Source organism: Camelus bactrianus, chromosome 2 (assembly GCF_048773025.1).
Source record: "Camelus bactrianus isolate YW-2024 breed Bactrian camel chromosome 2, ASM4877302v1, whole genome shotgun sequence".
Classification (NCBI taxonomy): Eukaryota; Metazoa; Chordata; class Mammalia; order Artiodactyla; family Camelidae; genus Camelus; species Camelus bactrianus.
Genome location: NC_133540.1, coordinates 70480145 through 70494496, shown reverse-complemented (window position 1 = coordinate 70494496; position 14352 = coordinate 70480145). Strand labels below are relative to the sequence as shown.

Below are 14352 nucleotides of genomic sequence, written 5' to 3'. Positions count from 1 at the left end.
AGTCTTGGCTCAGATCTTTTGAGACAAAGTATAAAGACATAGATGTTTATTACTTATGTTATTATCAGACAACTGGTTGTCTCATTGTCTACAGAACTATAAGACATAAGCCAAAACAATGCCTGAATTTTCTTCTTAAAATCTGAAATCACATTTCCCACAGTTATCACACATATATTTCTAATAGGAAAGAATGATGCAGTGATAATCCATTTTACTATGTAGTATAATAGAAGGGAGCAGGGGGAGAAAATTTAAATTCTAAGGACCTGAATTCCGGTCTTAGTTCTGTCAATTTTTGTTGAGTGATCTGAAGTTTTCGGAGCCTCAGGTCAGGCCATTTTTTCCTTCTGTTCTACTTACCTGAAAAGAGTGGCTAAAAACTGAAATGAGATAATACATTTGAAAGCACTGAAAATTATTCCTGATATATTACTGATCATTTAGTGATTATATCATTTCAACAAACTGCTTCTATATATTCAGACTTAGTAAGTCCCATCTCAACCATTTTAACACCATTCAAAAGGAAGAGAATGATCTCGATCAGTGATTCTCACACCTGGCTGAGCTCACCTGGAAAACTTTAAAGTACATAGAGGTTCTCAGGCTCTACTTACCAAGGTTTAATTCAGTGGATATAGATACAGGCCCAGAAGACTATATTTTTTAAGTTTCTCAAGTAAGTTGCTACAGCTTTTTTGGAAGAAGTTAGCAATGGGTATTAACATTTTACCCTGAGACCTGGTAATTTTACTTCTAGAAATTTATCCTACCAATATACTTGAACAAGGGTGGAAGGATATGCTTAACAGGGTTTTTACTGCAGCTTTGTTTATGGACTTAAAAAGTCCATTTGGATGTCCATCAGTGAGAGACTATTTAAATAAATCATGGCATGTCCACACCATTGAATGAAATGCTGACACTGACAGATGTCCAAGGCATACATTAATCTTAAATTTTAAAAAGCAAATCATACAACAGTTTTATGATATGATCTTCTTAGTGAAATATAACAGATGCTTACAGTGTGTACAAATTAATGTATAGGTGTATAAAAGATGCATGTTGAACTGTTAATAGTGGTCAAAACTGAGAAATAGTTTTGGGAAAGAAAGCAAAGGAAATGCGGGACTTTTACTTTTTAATTTATAAATTTCTTTTTATAGTTTTTTTTTCTTATAGCATTAAAGTATTTCATTGGGGGAGAAAAAAACCAACAATCCCCAAGTGATTCTGATGAGTCACATTTAAAAGACAACAGATTAAGAAGCATGTTAATGTCCTCTTATCTGGCCTCCTTTATTACTACTCTTATAATTTTTTTTAATTATGAAATGATTCATGATGCTCTGTATTTTATCACTTTCGGTTTCGTCACTCAGCCCTTCCTGAATCTCCCTCATATATATCCCAATATGAATCTGCTCATTCATCTAGTTTATGAATATAATATACTGAGTGCTTGTGCCCAGTAAATGCCAAGTGCTATTAAGGCATTAGCAACAAACAAGACTACAAGTCCTGCCCTCACAGACTGAGCATCGTAATTTCTCCGAGCCTCAGTCCCTTCATCTGTAAAATGGATATATTATTTTGAATATATTATATTTTCTCATAGGGTTTTTCTGGGGATGGAAATAAATAATGTGTGTAAAACAGCATAAAGTCTAACATCATAGAAGTGATGAGTAATTCTAAGCTATAGTAATTTTCGCTTTTATCATCATCTTTTTTTCATGACTAACTGCTTGATTCAGTGTGAATTTTCTGGGAAAACGAAACTACAAAAACTAAATTTCATATTTAGAATGTTATTGTTGATGTAAACAATTTGAAGCACATCTGCTTTACTAAATCACAGCAGATTTTAGAAGGCTTAGAGAAAAATAGAGTAGAAGTCAATTCAATGAGGTGAAATGTTGCCTCTGAGTCGTTTAATACACTTACACTCCTCAGCCACAGAACTCTGATTTCCTAGTTTTAACAGAGCAGATCACACAGCAGAGGCGGTGCACATGTGTAACAATAGACAACATTTTGCTCATGCCAGTGAGGATGAGAATCTCATTTGGAGATAAGATTACCAGAGAGCAGTGGGTGACCCCTTAATCCTAACAGCGGATACTCCCATTAGTGGGAACCATAATTTCTGAAGCTTGGGAAATGAACTTCTCTTTCCATTTGCACTTGATCTTAAAAATTACAAAACATGGGCTAAGCCAGTTTGAGCTTCTCCTTTTGTATTGACTCAAAAGCTAAATACGGTGTCAGATTCAACTATCCAATTAAATGTATTGTTTTGAAATGAAAACAATCACACTTTCAATTTTAGTGAAGATGACAATTGCAGTTGCTTTAGCTATATACATTTGGTTTTGGTTTTCCTTTTTTTCTTCTCGTTATTGTTGTTATTGTTGGCAGAGTTAACTTTTCTTTCAGCAGTGGGGAAAAAAAGACATTAAACAGTGGTTATTAGTGGACTTTCTAGCATGGTCCCCAGTTAGGTTAGTCCCTCCCAGCGCTTGCAGCAAGGGCTTGGTTGTCTGATTCTATTAACTCTAAAAAGAAACCCCAGTAGAACTACTTTGAGAGTGTAATAATGAACAACAAGTGATTTTGTGCCAAAGGATCAGAAAATTCTCCGTATAAATATATAGGTCTTTGGTATACTCTAAAAACTAAGTTTTAAATCGAGAAAGAATAAAGGGCAAGCAATATCCTCAAGTTCATAAATTGTAAAAATTATTTTGTGGTGGAAAGAGGGAGTTACTAAGTATTCACTTAACAAATATGTACTGCGTAACAAAATGCCTAGTGCTTCCACTAGGAAATAGCTACAAAAGTAAATTCAGTGCAACTTGGGCTGTGAAATGGTCCTCCCTGGTACAAAGCCTTTCTGGGTCCTCTGTTTCTTGTTTGTAGGAAATAACCTTCATTCAGCCTCCTTGACATTCCCCGGGCTCCAAAGGACAGATTCAAACAGTTGCGTGTCAGGGAAAGGAGGGGATGCAGAAACAAAGGAGCAGTTAAGAAACAATAGTGCAGCCTTGAGGCAGGGCTCTGGTTTCTCCTCAAGGAACGTGTATAATAACACCTTGAGTTCTGCAGGAAATAAGGCCCCACTTCAGGCTGAGCACAAGATTCCTGGAGCACTGCCCTGGTACCTCTCCACCACCCAGTCAGAAGAAAGTCACACACCCTGCAGCCCTCCCCCCAAATTTTGCCTATAAAAACTGCTCCCTGAAAACCATCAGAGAGTTCAGGTTTTTTAGGCACTGAGTCACTCGTTCTCTTTGCTTGGCCCTGCAATACACCTTTTTCTGCTCCAAACTCCAGCGTCTCGGTTGGTTTGGTCTCTCTGTGCATCGGGCACACCAGCCTGCATTCGGTACCAGCTGCTCTTAAACAGCAGTGCGCTTGCAGTCACAGTCCCATAAGGCTGCTGCATAAGAATACTTCATTCCATGACTTACATATGGGACCCTAGCTGGGTTATTCTGGAGACTTGGGTAAATACTAGCCACAAGGCAGGATAGTCAACTGTCCTAACATGTACAGGCCTATATATATGTATTTTTTTTTCCTATAAATTCTTGAACTTCAGGTTTCAGATTTGGATTGCGATCTTTCTCAGGAACAGTTGTTTCGAGGCATGTTTTCACTGCCGGATTTAGTCTCAGCAGGACTACCAAGATGTAAGGAAGTATAAAGAATTGAATGGAAAAGAATCAAAGCATTTTGGTAGTATCAAATCAAGAAATTTTCCTCTGCCCTTCTAGGTTCCTCTGGCTGGTCTAAGAATCAAGTTGACATGAGTCAAATAAACAGAAGAAAATCATACAGAAGTTTAATAACATGTATGCATGGGAAAAATCTAGAAAAACTGAGTATCTTGCCAAAGTGGCTGAAACCATCATCTTAAATACCATCTCCAGCTACAGACAAAAGAGGATGTTGGGGGAAATGGTTTGGGGCTTCAAAGGGGAGGAAGCCAATTCACATGAAGATGGAAAAGCAAATGTTTGGTAAACAAATGTTTGCTGAGCCTTGCAGAGACACTGGGACACAGAGCAGACTCTGATCTCTATGCCCTGCTAAGTTTCCCCCACCACACCTCACTCGTATTCTTTGCAGTTATCCCTGGTGATAGCTATATTCTGGGAACAGGTCCTGGATCTAAATACTTTTAGGCAGTTAGGGGGAAAGTAAAAGTTTCATCTTGAGACTTTTGTGTCTTGATTGTTTTCAGCTCGAAATAGTTCTGCACACTTAACAGACATTTTAAGCAAATTGTGCTCTTCTACATAGTCATGACAGTTTTATGTTTGATGTGAATGTTATTTAAACCAATCAATATGGCATATTACAATATATCATTTTAAACTAAGATATTCCTTTGAGATCTTTTCTGTTACATAGTGAGGCTGTTTCATTTGCTTAGTCTAGTAATTAAAATGGGCGTTTGGTCTAGCAGTTAATATTCATTGTTATTATTCTGTTTGGTCAACTCTGTTTCTCACTTGAAAATGCGCTAAGAAATAAATTCTCTTTAATAGATGCAGGTGTTTGCAAGTGTTGGCAAAAAGTCACAGATTTTTTACAAGGGGGTGGAAGAGGGTATTTTTTACTCTTACCTTGTTTACATGTATGTGTGTATTATATAAGACAAGCAGCTATCTTTCTCAAACTACATCTAGCAAAAGGTACGTAATCCTTAAAAAAAAAGACCGCCTGTGACATGACATCCATTAGGCCTGATCCTAACACTTCCTGAAAGATTGTCCAAAGTCCTGCTACTCCACTGAAGTAAAGTTGGAAGCAGTTGTTTACTTAATTGGAGGTCAAAAAAAGTCTCTGTCTATAAATAACTTTCTTCTTCTTCCATTCTGCTCTGTTTAGTTTAATTCTGAAAGCAGTTAACTTTTTAAAGAGTTGGAAGACTGTTCCAAAACATACATATCTCCTTCTGACCCCTGGAATTTTCTGAGTAAATCAAATACCTTCATTCTAGACTCCACAAATAACCCCCATGTGTAGCTCTTCTCTCTGCTCTAATAGTATGTCTGTGTGATTATTTAATTAATGCCAATCTCCCCCACCAGATGTGTGCTTGGGGAGGGCAGGAACTCTCTCCTGTCACTTGTCATTGTTCCCAGCACCAGCTTAGGGCCTGGTGTCTAGTAGCTGCCCAATAATTGTCTGTTAAATGAATTTTACACCATATAAGGCAATTTGGAAAAATTGGGTAATCACCCTTTGACTTAGCTTTACTCATTTTTTTGAAAACCAATCACCTTATATACACAAAAACTGCTATACATATCTGTTTTTCAAGTAGAATATTATGTGTAAAATGTTTTAAGTCATTTAGAAAAATTGCACACTAAAAATCATAGTTAATTTTTAAAGATTATCTGATATTTGAAATCACTTATCTCAAAAGCATTCAAAAAAAGACACTTTATGAAGTCTTACGGTGTCACCATGAGGTAAGTATTGCTTTTTAAGTTGCACAGGAAGTGTTTTCTACTCTAAGAAAAAGACCATTTGGTTATATTGGGTGTAGATTTCCTTGGGCATATGATGTCTAACAACTTAAAAACTTTCATAAAAGTATAGAAAAATCAGTAAGTATAAAACATATTACAGCCAAAAGCATCACTTTTTACCATCAGGAAAAGATGATCTACAGAATTAATCACAATTTCACCAAAAAAATGACTGAGTTTATTCTGAAGTCTGAGTTGAGACATCGTCTAGAGATGCTGTTGGGGTCTGTATTTACAGTAAGCCGTCATCTAAGAACTTGGCAAGCCAGGTTCCTACAGAGTATTGTGGGCATCCATCCTGAAAACTCCATCAATTATAAGTGTGGTCAACAGTTAATTTCTTTGTGGTTTTTTTTTTCCAAGTGTAAATTCCCTTGTGAACAACAACATCAATAGAATGTTTTTTACCCAGAAACATTCTGTAAGACTCCACACACCGAAAGGCAGAATAGAGCTCTGGAACAGGGACTCTGCATCATTCAGATGACTCCTCAGGGAATTTTGAGGAGGCCAGTTGTAATTAGTCGGAACTTGTCTTTGAATAGAAGTCTAGAGCCACTTCTGCCAGGGAGAAAAATGCCTAAAGGCAGTAAATGATTATAAGAATCGCAACCAAGATTTTGTTTAAAGGCATATACATCAGATAGCAAGCGTACTTCCCTCAAAATGCCCTATGGTTTTTTCATTTCTATTATTTGTAACCCCCCCAAAATAACTTTAATGTGTGTCAAATGCTCCGTTCTACTTCTTGCCGGGTCTGACAAGACATGGAGACTGACAGAGAGATAAGGGGACAGGCGAGGAGGAGCCGGAATTACTTTTTTTGTTTTGTTTTGTTTTGTTTTGTTTTGTTTTGTTTTGTTTCCTGTCATGTTAAAGAAAAGACCCAAAGGAAAACATAGATCATGGTGATAAATGTATTGTATCTTCATATTTCATTGTAGTTGTCAAGAATTCTTGCCAAGCAATAAATGTTAAGCAAACCTGAGCCGCGGTGAGTTAGGTACAGGTACGCTTCAGCTCCACATTTGGCCTCAAAATATTGCCTTTGTCCTGACGGTTTGCTTCACTGTCTTGGCTGGGTTAGGTAGGTGGATGGGGGCAAGGATGCCACCCTTTTATTCCCCCTAAGTGTGTGGGTGTGCATGTGTGTGTATGAGAGACAGAGACAGAGAGATTAGGGGGAGTTTTAAAACCATTTCAGTTTCATTTTATTTCGATTTGCTCTTTGGTGTTGCTCAAAATGTACTAGTTTCTTCTATGATACAGGGTTTTTAGACAGTTGACTGAATTAGAAGACAAAATTGCATCAAACTTGCAAGATTTAAGGAAAATGGTCGTTTACAAAATAGTGTGGAGTTGGGAGGAGAGGGAGGTGTGGCTGGGATGGTTTTCAAAGGGGAAGATGAACTAAAGCTCAATGGCTGATGGGAAAACAGCCGCAGTAAGTGTCTGTGCTTCACAGGGCTGGCCTGTCAGTCATCTCTCTCTTTCCTCACTCTTGGAATTCAGTACACAGGGAGGTGGAAGGGGATGGCACTGAGCCTCCTCCAACTGAGGCGGGACCAGAGGGGCAAAGGGCAGCTGCTCTCCTGACACCCCCCTGCTTCCTGCCTGCTCCTCCTCCTCCTCCTGAAACGCCCTGCACCCTTTCTCTATATCGCAAAACTTGGAGCCTCGGTTCAAATAGCTGCCTCCTTTGTTACATTCTCTTTGATCACTTTTGCCAAAGTGACCTCACCTCCTTCCACAGAACTAAGTCGTGCTTCTTTTGTGAACCTCTCTAACACTCGCTTTCTGTAGGCTTCGTGTTCTGCCTCCCCCGGCCAAAAATAAAACAGACCCCAAAACAACAGTCTTTAGTTGTATGGCCTTACACAGATTACTCCACTTCCCTGTTGCTGAGTTTCTAAGTTTATAAAAATGGACGTAAAATTGGTAACAGCCTCAGAGGGTAGTTCTGAGACCTAACATAAGTGAATCGCCTTAAAGTGAACAATGCAGGTGAAGAGACCAGTGCTCAAAAAATGTGAGAAACGATTAGCTACCGTTACTGCCTACGGCCGCCTGCTGAGCACATATTCTATAGTCGCCCTCCCTAAATTTTACCTTTCATTCGGCATATTGATTGATGCATCCTACAAGCAAACTGCAGCGGTAACTACTGCTGCGCACACAGAGCCCTCAGACGCCGCTGCCTGACCCGAGGGGCGTGCAGCCCTTTGGAAGAAGCAAAGCAAAACCACTTTGACAAAAGTCGTTAGAAAATCATCGGCAAACTTTCAGAGAGGGTTCAAATGATAGATAGATCAGTGGTTTCCCCAAATCAGCTTGATTATCAGGATCCCTGGGGGAGATATTGAACTATATAGATTCCCAGATCCCAACTTGGAACCAGAAAGTCAGAATCTCTGGTTTGTAGCCAACGAAATGCAAGTGATTCTGATGATCGTCCAAGTGTGGAATCCATGGACTAGTCACATATAACTGGGGAGAAGGGCTTTCTGTTAAAACTAACCTTAACCAGGACTAGGGGCACTCTTTCTAAGAGTTAGGATGAAGGACGATGGTATCACTTAAAAGAGATAAGGGTGTTTCAACCCAGTGGCTTAATCTTCTCAATAAAGCAGGAAATAAGGTCCTCTACTGAGAATGAGACAGGGATCAGTGCGGTTCGGGATCTGGGAAACGTGGAGAAGGGGGAAGAGTTGCCATGGGGATGTGTTACAGGGACAGCAAGAGGTGACTTCAACTGGGGGCCCATGAGGCTGCACTACTTCTTACTGAATTCCCAGGTCCAGCTTACACCTGGACAAAGGTCATTCTTCTCAAGCCCCCAAGAGCTCATATAGATGAAAAGGCACTGGCATTGTCAGTAAAGGTAATTTTTTAATTTTACTGACAGCAAGACCAAATGCTGTGAATTCTGAGTATCATTTGACACCCTTGTTTCTTCCGCCTAGTATAAAATTTAGAAACTGATCTCCTGAAATGTCTAGGCATCAGTTTCTCATCAATACCGACAAATCTACCTACTGTGCTCTTGGTTGCTCTGTGGCTGGCATCTGAATATATGAACTCCCCGAGGGTGAGAATAAGACTTCATAATTAAACTTATGTTGGTGTCACTTTTCGTGTATTTTTCTTTTTGGCGAATGAATTATTTTATTCCTCTCTTTTTTCCACATCAAATTCTCAGTGTTGTAATGGGTCTCCCACAGTTCCAGGCAGTTACTGGTTCTTGGGGAGAAATGCTCCTGTGGCATTATTGATTGCAGCCTTCATGGGAAGGACAGTGATTTACTATGTTGCTCCCTGTGCAGCTGTGAATTTGCTGTACAGTGACGGCCTTCGGTGGCCTCCTCAGTCTCCACTCGACAAGAGACCTAGGGAGGGAGCTAGTTGTATTGAAATCAAAGTGTCCTCACCCCAAATCGTATTCTGTCCTTCAAACTGAACCCAGGTCGGTGAGAGGTTAGTGGAAACATGGTTAAGGACCTGGTAAATAATGACACTGAAATTGAGGCTGTCCCTGCTGGCCTCTGACCCCTGACTTGGCCTCCTAAAAGCTTCATGCTGTCACCCTCACCACCTCCCTCCTTTACTGGGCTTTTCATGGATGCCTGCTTCCTCCCTCACAGTCTCAATACTTCACATTCTAGCATTCTGTGTATTCTCTTGGCTAAATGATCTGAATGGACATTTGACCCATAGGGAGCACTGTGGGTTTGGACTTAGCCATTGTCTCTGTCAGTGTTCAGTTCTGAAAAGACAAAGTGGAAACCTGGAGCGAATGGACTCTGCTATATCATCATGGATGCACCACAATAATCTTTATTATGATTATGATAATAGCTACCTGGCAGTGAGCACTTAATACATGTCAGATAGCATGCTGAGCACTTGGCATGGACGATGCAATTTAAGATTGGAATTATTTCATTAGAAAAACTGGAGCGCAGAGGGATCACATTACTTTGCTGGTATCTACGCAGGAAGTAATGAAACGAGGATTCCACCCAAGTTTTTCTTACTCTAATACTCATGCTCCTAACTGCCCCACTGTCCCCTTCCAAAAATCTCAGTCCCTGAATTATTTGCCATCATTCACATTTCCTAAACTCTTATCTCTAGCTCACTGTCACTCCTTGACTTCTCTTTGATCACCAGCCACTTATTATGTCTGTGCTTTACATCCACCTGCATATTTGCAAATAGTTTTGGAAGTGGAATTCATTTCATCCACTTATTTTGTGCCCACTAAAACAGCTGGTATATTGGTATCCTCAGTTTTCTAGATGGATCATATCCTTAAGTGAAAGTGATAAGACCTGATGGGGTAGGAGAAGATGATGGGAGAGAAACGGAATGGTATCACTGATCTCAGGGGATGCTGGGACTCAACATTCCTGCCATCAATTATTAGATATGATCTCCCCGGACATTGTTTGCCACACTTCTCATCTGTATGTTTATAGGAAGCCTTTGCCCAGAGCTGAGGGAAAATGGAATGCAAATGTTAGAAAGAAAATTCAGAAACCTAGGAACTCTGCCCAGTGGTCTCAGGCTATGATTAGTGATGTTAAGCAGTAGCATCCGCTCTCTTCTTTCTTCCATACTCAACCTGAGATGTTGGCCCTGCTACCACCTTATCTTGTTCGTGCATCTTAGACAAGTTCTTTTATACGAAAGATCCTGGGGGATCTCCAGAGCTCTGTGGACCATCGTTGAGACTGTCTGAGAGATAACTTGGTGTTTAATGTAACAAGGACTCTGGAAGCAATTCTTATATTTTAACTTCCTCTGATTCGTGTTGCAGGTCATGCCTCACTGTGAGAACTGGGTGAGTGCACAGTGTTCTGTTTCCATTACAACTACAAGAAAATCACTTGAAAGCACATTCACTATAGTCTTGTAGAGTGTAGCCTCTCCTAGAAAGTAAGCCAGCAAGGGTGTTGATAACTACAGGATGGATCTGTTTCTCACATTACCCTCGTTGCTATGGTAGTGTGCCTATTTATTGTATGTGGAATGTCATTATTTGTAGTGACCTGTGTAGCTTGAGTTTTATCTTGATGATCCTTTTGTCAGAGGGTTTTATCCTTTTCACTCATCTAGAAATAAACAGAGCATGGTATCCAGTATTGCTTATACCACCATATGCAGGCTAAAGATTCTTCAGAATTCACCAATATTCTGATGGATTTAGTTGCTGAAAAACATAACTGGCTATCCAAGCATGGATACATTGCACTCCCACAATCACTCATCAAGGATTTTAGAAATATTTCAGATCCCCACTTAGGTTGCTTTCATTTCTAATTGGATTTGGAACAGATATGAAGGGTTGATTCTGTCAGGTTTGGGGTAGAGAAATAGCAGGCTTTGCAAATGTCTCCATTTCTTACACGCACGCACACACACACACACACACACACACACACACACACACACACACACGGTTTATGAAACCTATTTCTGCATGAAAAGGCCAGCCACGCAATCCCTCTGACAATTGTTATCAGGATGGAATGACACTCAATTTTTATCAAGCCTCTTCTCTGAGTTACTGAAGCCTCCCATAACATCATTAAGTAAGTAAACACTGCCGCGCATAAAGCTCTCGCTATTACCATGGAAAACAGCAAGCAGCTCCCATGCGCTTACACGGGAACTGTGAGCATCGGCGTCCTTTTCATAACAGCAACATATCTACACCGGTTCGTTTTATAGACTCATAGAAAGATACTATTTCCTTTATATCTGTCAGCAGAATTTCTTTCTGATAACTGCTGAAAACTTCAGTAAGCAGTTAGTCCTGCTGGTTGAAGAAAACAGATGCGTTATCTGAGGTAACAGATAAGTCTCATTAAGAAGATGGAATAGACTAATTCCCAACGTATCTCCCATGCGTGGGAAAACTGAACTGTGAAATAGAGCAGTTACACATCAGTTACCCTTCCTGCGTGGAATTAGACAGGTCTCACTGCTACACAGCACATTATGTAATTTTTTTATAAATAACCATTTATCTCTCTTTTTGCTGCCTCATTAAAAAAAAAAAAAAAAGACAGCAGTTCTTCTACGCCAAATAAGACTTATTCCTGAAACTACTTTAAAAATCCAAGTATTCTATTTAAAGTGTATGTTCCTGCTTACTAACACAGGCCCCAAAAGCGGATATTTAGTATTAACCCAAAAACAAATGCTACACATCTTATGACATTACACTTTTAACAGAAAATGTCTCCTACCAACTAAAGTAAAGCTATTAGCATTTAAAATACGTTTTAGAGCTCTTGTGTTGATTAATGATTTGTAATCATTTTAGGTAGTTTCTCAGGTTTGTCATATCAGGTTTTCATATGTGAATTACTTGAAAACAACTTCATTTCTTGAGTAGTTTAAATCTCTCTCTTACACTTGTTTACATGATTAATTTTCCTTAGTAAACGTTCTTATATGGCTATAATGTCCCAAACACAGAAGTGTCATGTTACAGGAGTTAAATTAATGGAAGTTTATAAATGAAAACTTTGCTTATCAAAGTAAACAATAAAGGAGAGGACTTACTTGTTTTAATTTGTGGACTGTGTAATAAAAACAAGATAACGAGAATAGAAGTGCTTTGCAAATTATGAAGTGATATTTTAAAGAAGAAAGATATTTGTATCCTAGTTTTTTCTAATGTCTTATATATTGATAGGGAGATGAAGAAACGTAAATTCTACAGGTTCTGAGTCTGAGTCTGAGACCAGTTTTATCTCAGACGTGATTCAGAGGGAGAAAGAGAGAAATTCCAGAATTGGAAAAGCAGCTGACTAGGCAGGTCGTGCCTGAGCGACAGCCGCACTCTGGCGCCGTGACACTTGCTGCGGTGCTGCGTTTCACCGGCCGTGTGTATCAGTCCGCCTGGGCCGCTGTAACGAAAGACCACAGACTGGGTGGCTTAATCAACAGAGCCTCCTCTCTCATGGTTCTCAAGGCCAGGAGTCCAAGATCAAGGTGCCTGCCAGGTAGATGTCATTATGAGGCCTCCTAGACAACACTTACTCCAAAAGGTTGTCCCATTACTGCCCATCATGCCAAAGCCAGGGTTTCGTCACCCTTTTTCACAGGACCTTTCACTGCACTGCCCTCTCAGAGCACATAATCACGCTGCAGAGGAGTCACACAGTAGTTAATCATCCAAGAAACAGCTTTGGGATTTTTTTTTTCCTAATTTATAGAAATGTAGCATGTTCAGGTTCATGCTGAAAAGAGTTTAGAAGGTAGAGTTCATTTTCTAAAATGTCTAAAATGGAAGAGACACGTTTTCTGTGGTTCGAGTCACTTTGAGAAAAGTTTGTTATGTTATTGTCTTAATGCTCTCACTAAAAAATTTGAAACACTTTTCCAGGAGAACTGGGATAATGCTAAATATAACACAATACACCTAAAAGGTTAGAATTTTAAAAAAGAATCCTTCAAACTTTCCCTCTACGAAAATACAGGTAAAACATAGTAAAATTATTGTCCTAAAGTTGTAATGTTACCAGTGGTCTAACTCTTGGCTGAGAATTTTAATTAATTACACTGAATTTATCCACCAACTTTAATACAAATAAGCCTTGAGGGTTTTTTTTTTTTTTTTTGCATATATATCAATATACAGCCTCTAAGTTAAGAGATGTTATTTGCATCATAAAAGAATTCACCAGTTATTGAAGTACCTACTACTAAAACAGGTCTTGGAATAATGAATTCTCTCCATATATTTAAGTGGTTATTCAACTTATAAAAAGTTCAGTGTTTATGAAAATATTCATGAGAATATTTGTTCATTCGAAAATCTCCTTCTCCATAATCTTCTTTCTCCTAGGCTGTGCCAAAAACAAACATATCACAGTCTTTATCCATTTACGCACAGCACGCACATCAAGATTCCACTTATTTTAAGATTTGGTTGTCAGACACAAAGATATGAAAATATTCATAAAAGGTGTGCCGTCCACTAAGCAAAATAATTTTGATTTTATGACCCTTCTTCATAAACATGCATTTGAAAGGTCTGCAGAAGAAGGCGTTGTACTATCTGAAGAGGGACTGTAAGCAGAGATGATCACTGCCAGTTTCTCGCTCTGCAGAATGAGAGAATTTTTCCCCTTTACCCTATAACCTAAATACCACACTGAGCTTAAGGATGAAGCTGACATTTTAAAAGATCACCAGAAGTGTTCTCTTTCCAATTGCAATTATGCCCTCCATCTCCGTGGGAGCCATCGTCGGGGTCTTTTCAGCTCTCCAGTAGCTTTCTGGCTCGCTTTCATTATCCTGATTATCTATTCATTTGCCGCCCAGCACTCATTTTATGAAAGATCATGTCTGCCATTTCTATAATGAGTGCTTGACTTTTACTGCCAGCATAAACACATAAAATATATAATAATTAAAGTTCACTAGTCACCAAAGTCTTGAGATCCGTCATGTTGCTAATTTGATGTTTCAAGCAATCGCTTCTCTGCGAACAAGGCAGAGTTTGCTCTCTTGGGCAGTGCAAGACTTGGGGTGGAGGAGATGACTCTAACCTAGAGAGAGCAACCTGAATGGGCACCATGTATGTCAACTTTACGGTTCATCTTCAACCGAACAACAAATCTGTGAAGTATGGTGACTGTTAGAGCCAACAAAAATCTCATCAGTATTTGAACATAAAAATTGTTTTAAGTGTTAAAGCTTAAATAATGCACAGTTTTCAAAAGAGTTAAATGTCATTTAATAAGTATTATACCTTTCATGGGCTATCAAAGGAAAAATT

The 14352-nt window shown here is 39.1% G+C and overlaps 1 protein-coding gene across 6 annotated transcripts in view; it reads left to right on the top strand.

Annotated features, from left to right (window-relative positions):
- GRID2 (glutamate ionotropic receptor delta type subunit 2) overlaps positions 1-14352 on the top strand; it is a 1297966-nt gene that overhangs the window by 1238377 nt on the left and 45237 nt on the right. Inside the window, exon 15 of one of the 6 annotated variants that reach the window (XM_074343806.1) lies at positions 3786-4531. The exons of the other annotated variants lie outside the window; for them this stretch is intronic. Within the exon in view, the coding sequence (XP_074199907.1) occupies positions 3786-3804 (19 nt within the window). The 3' untranslated portion in view covers positions 3805-4531. Of the gene's footprint in view, positions 1-3785; positions 4532-14352 lie in introns of those variants that run through there. 6 annotated transcript variants of the gene reach the window in all.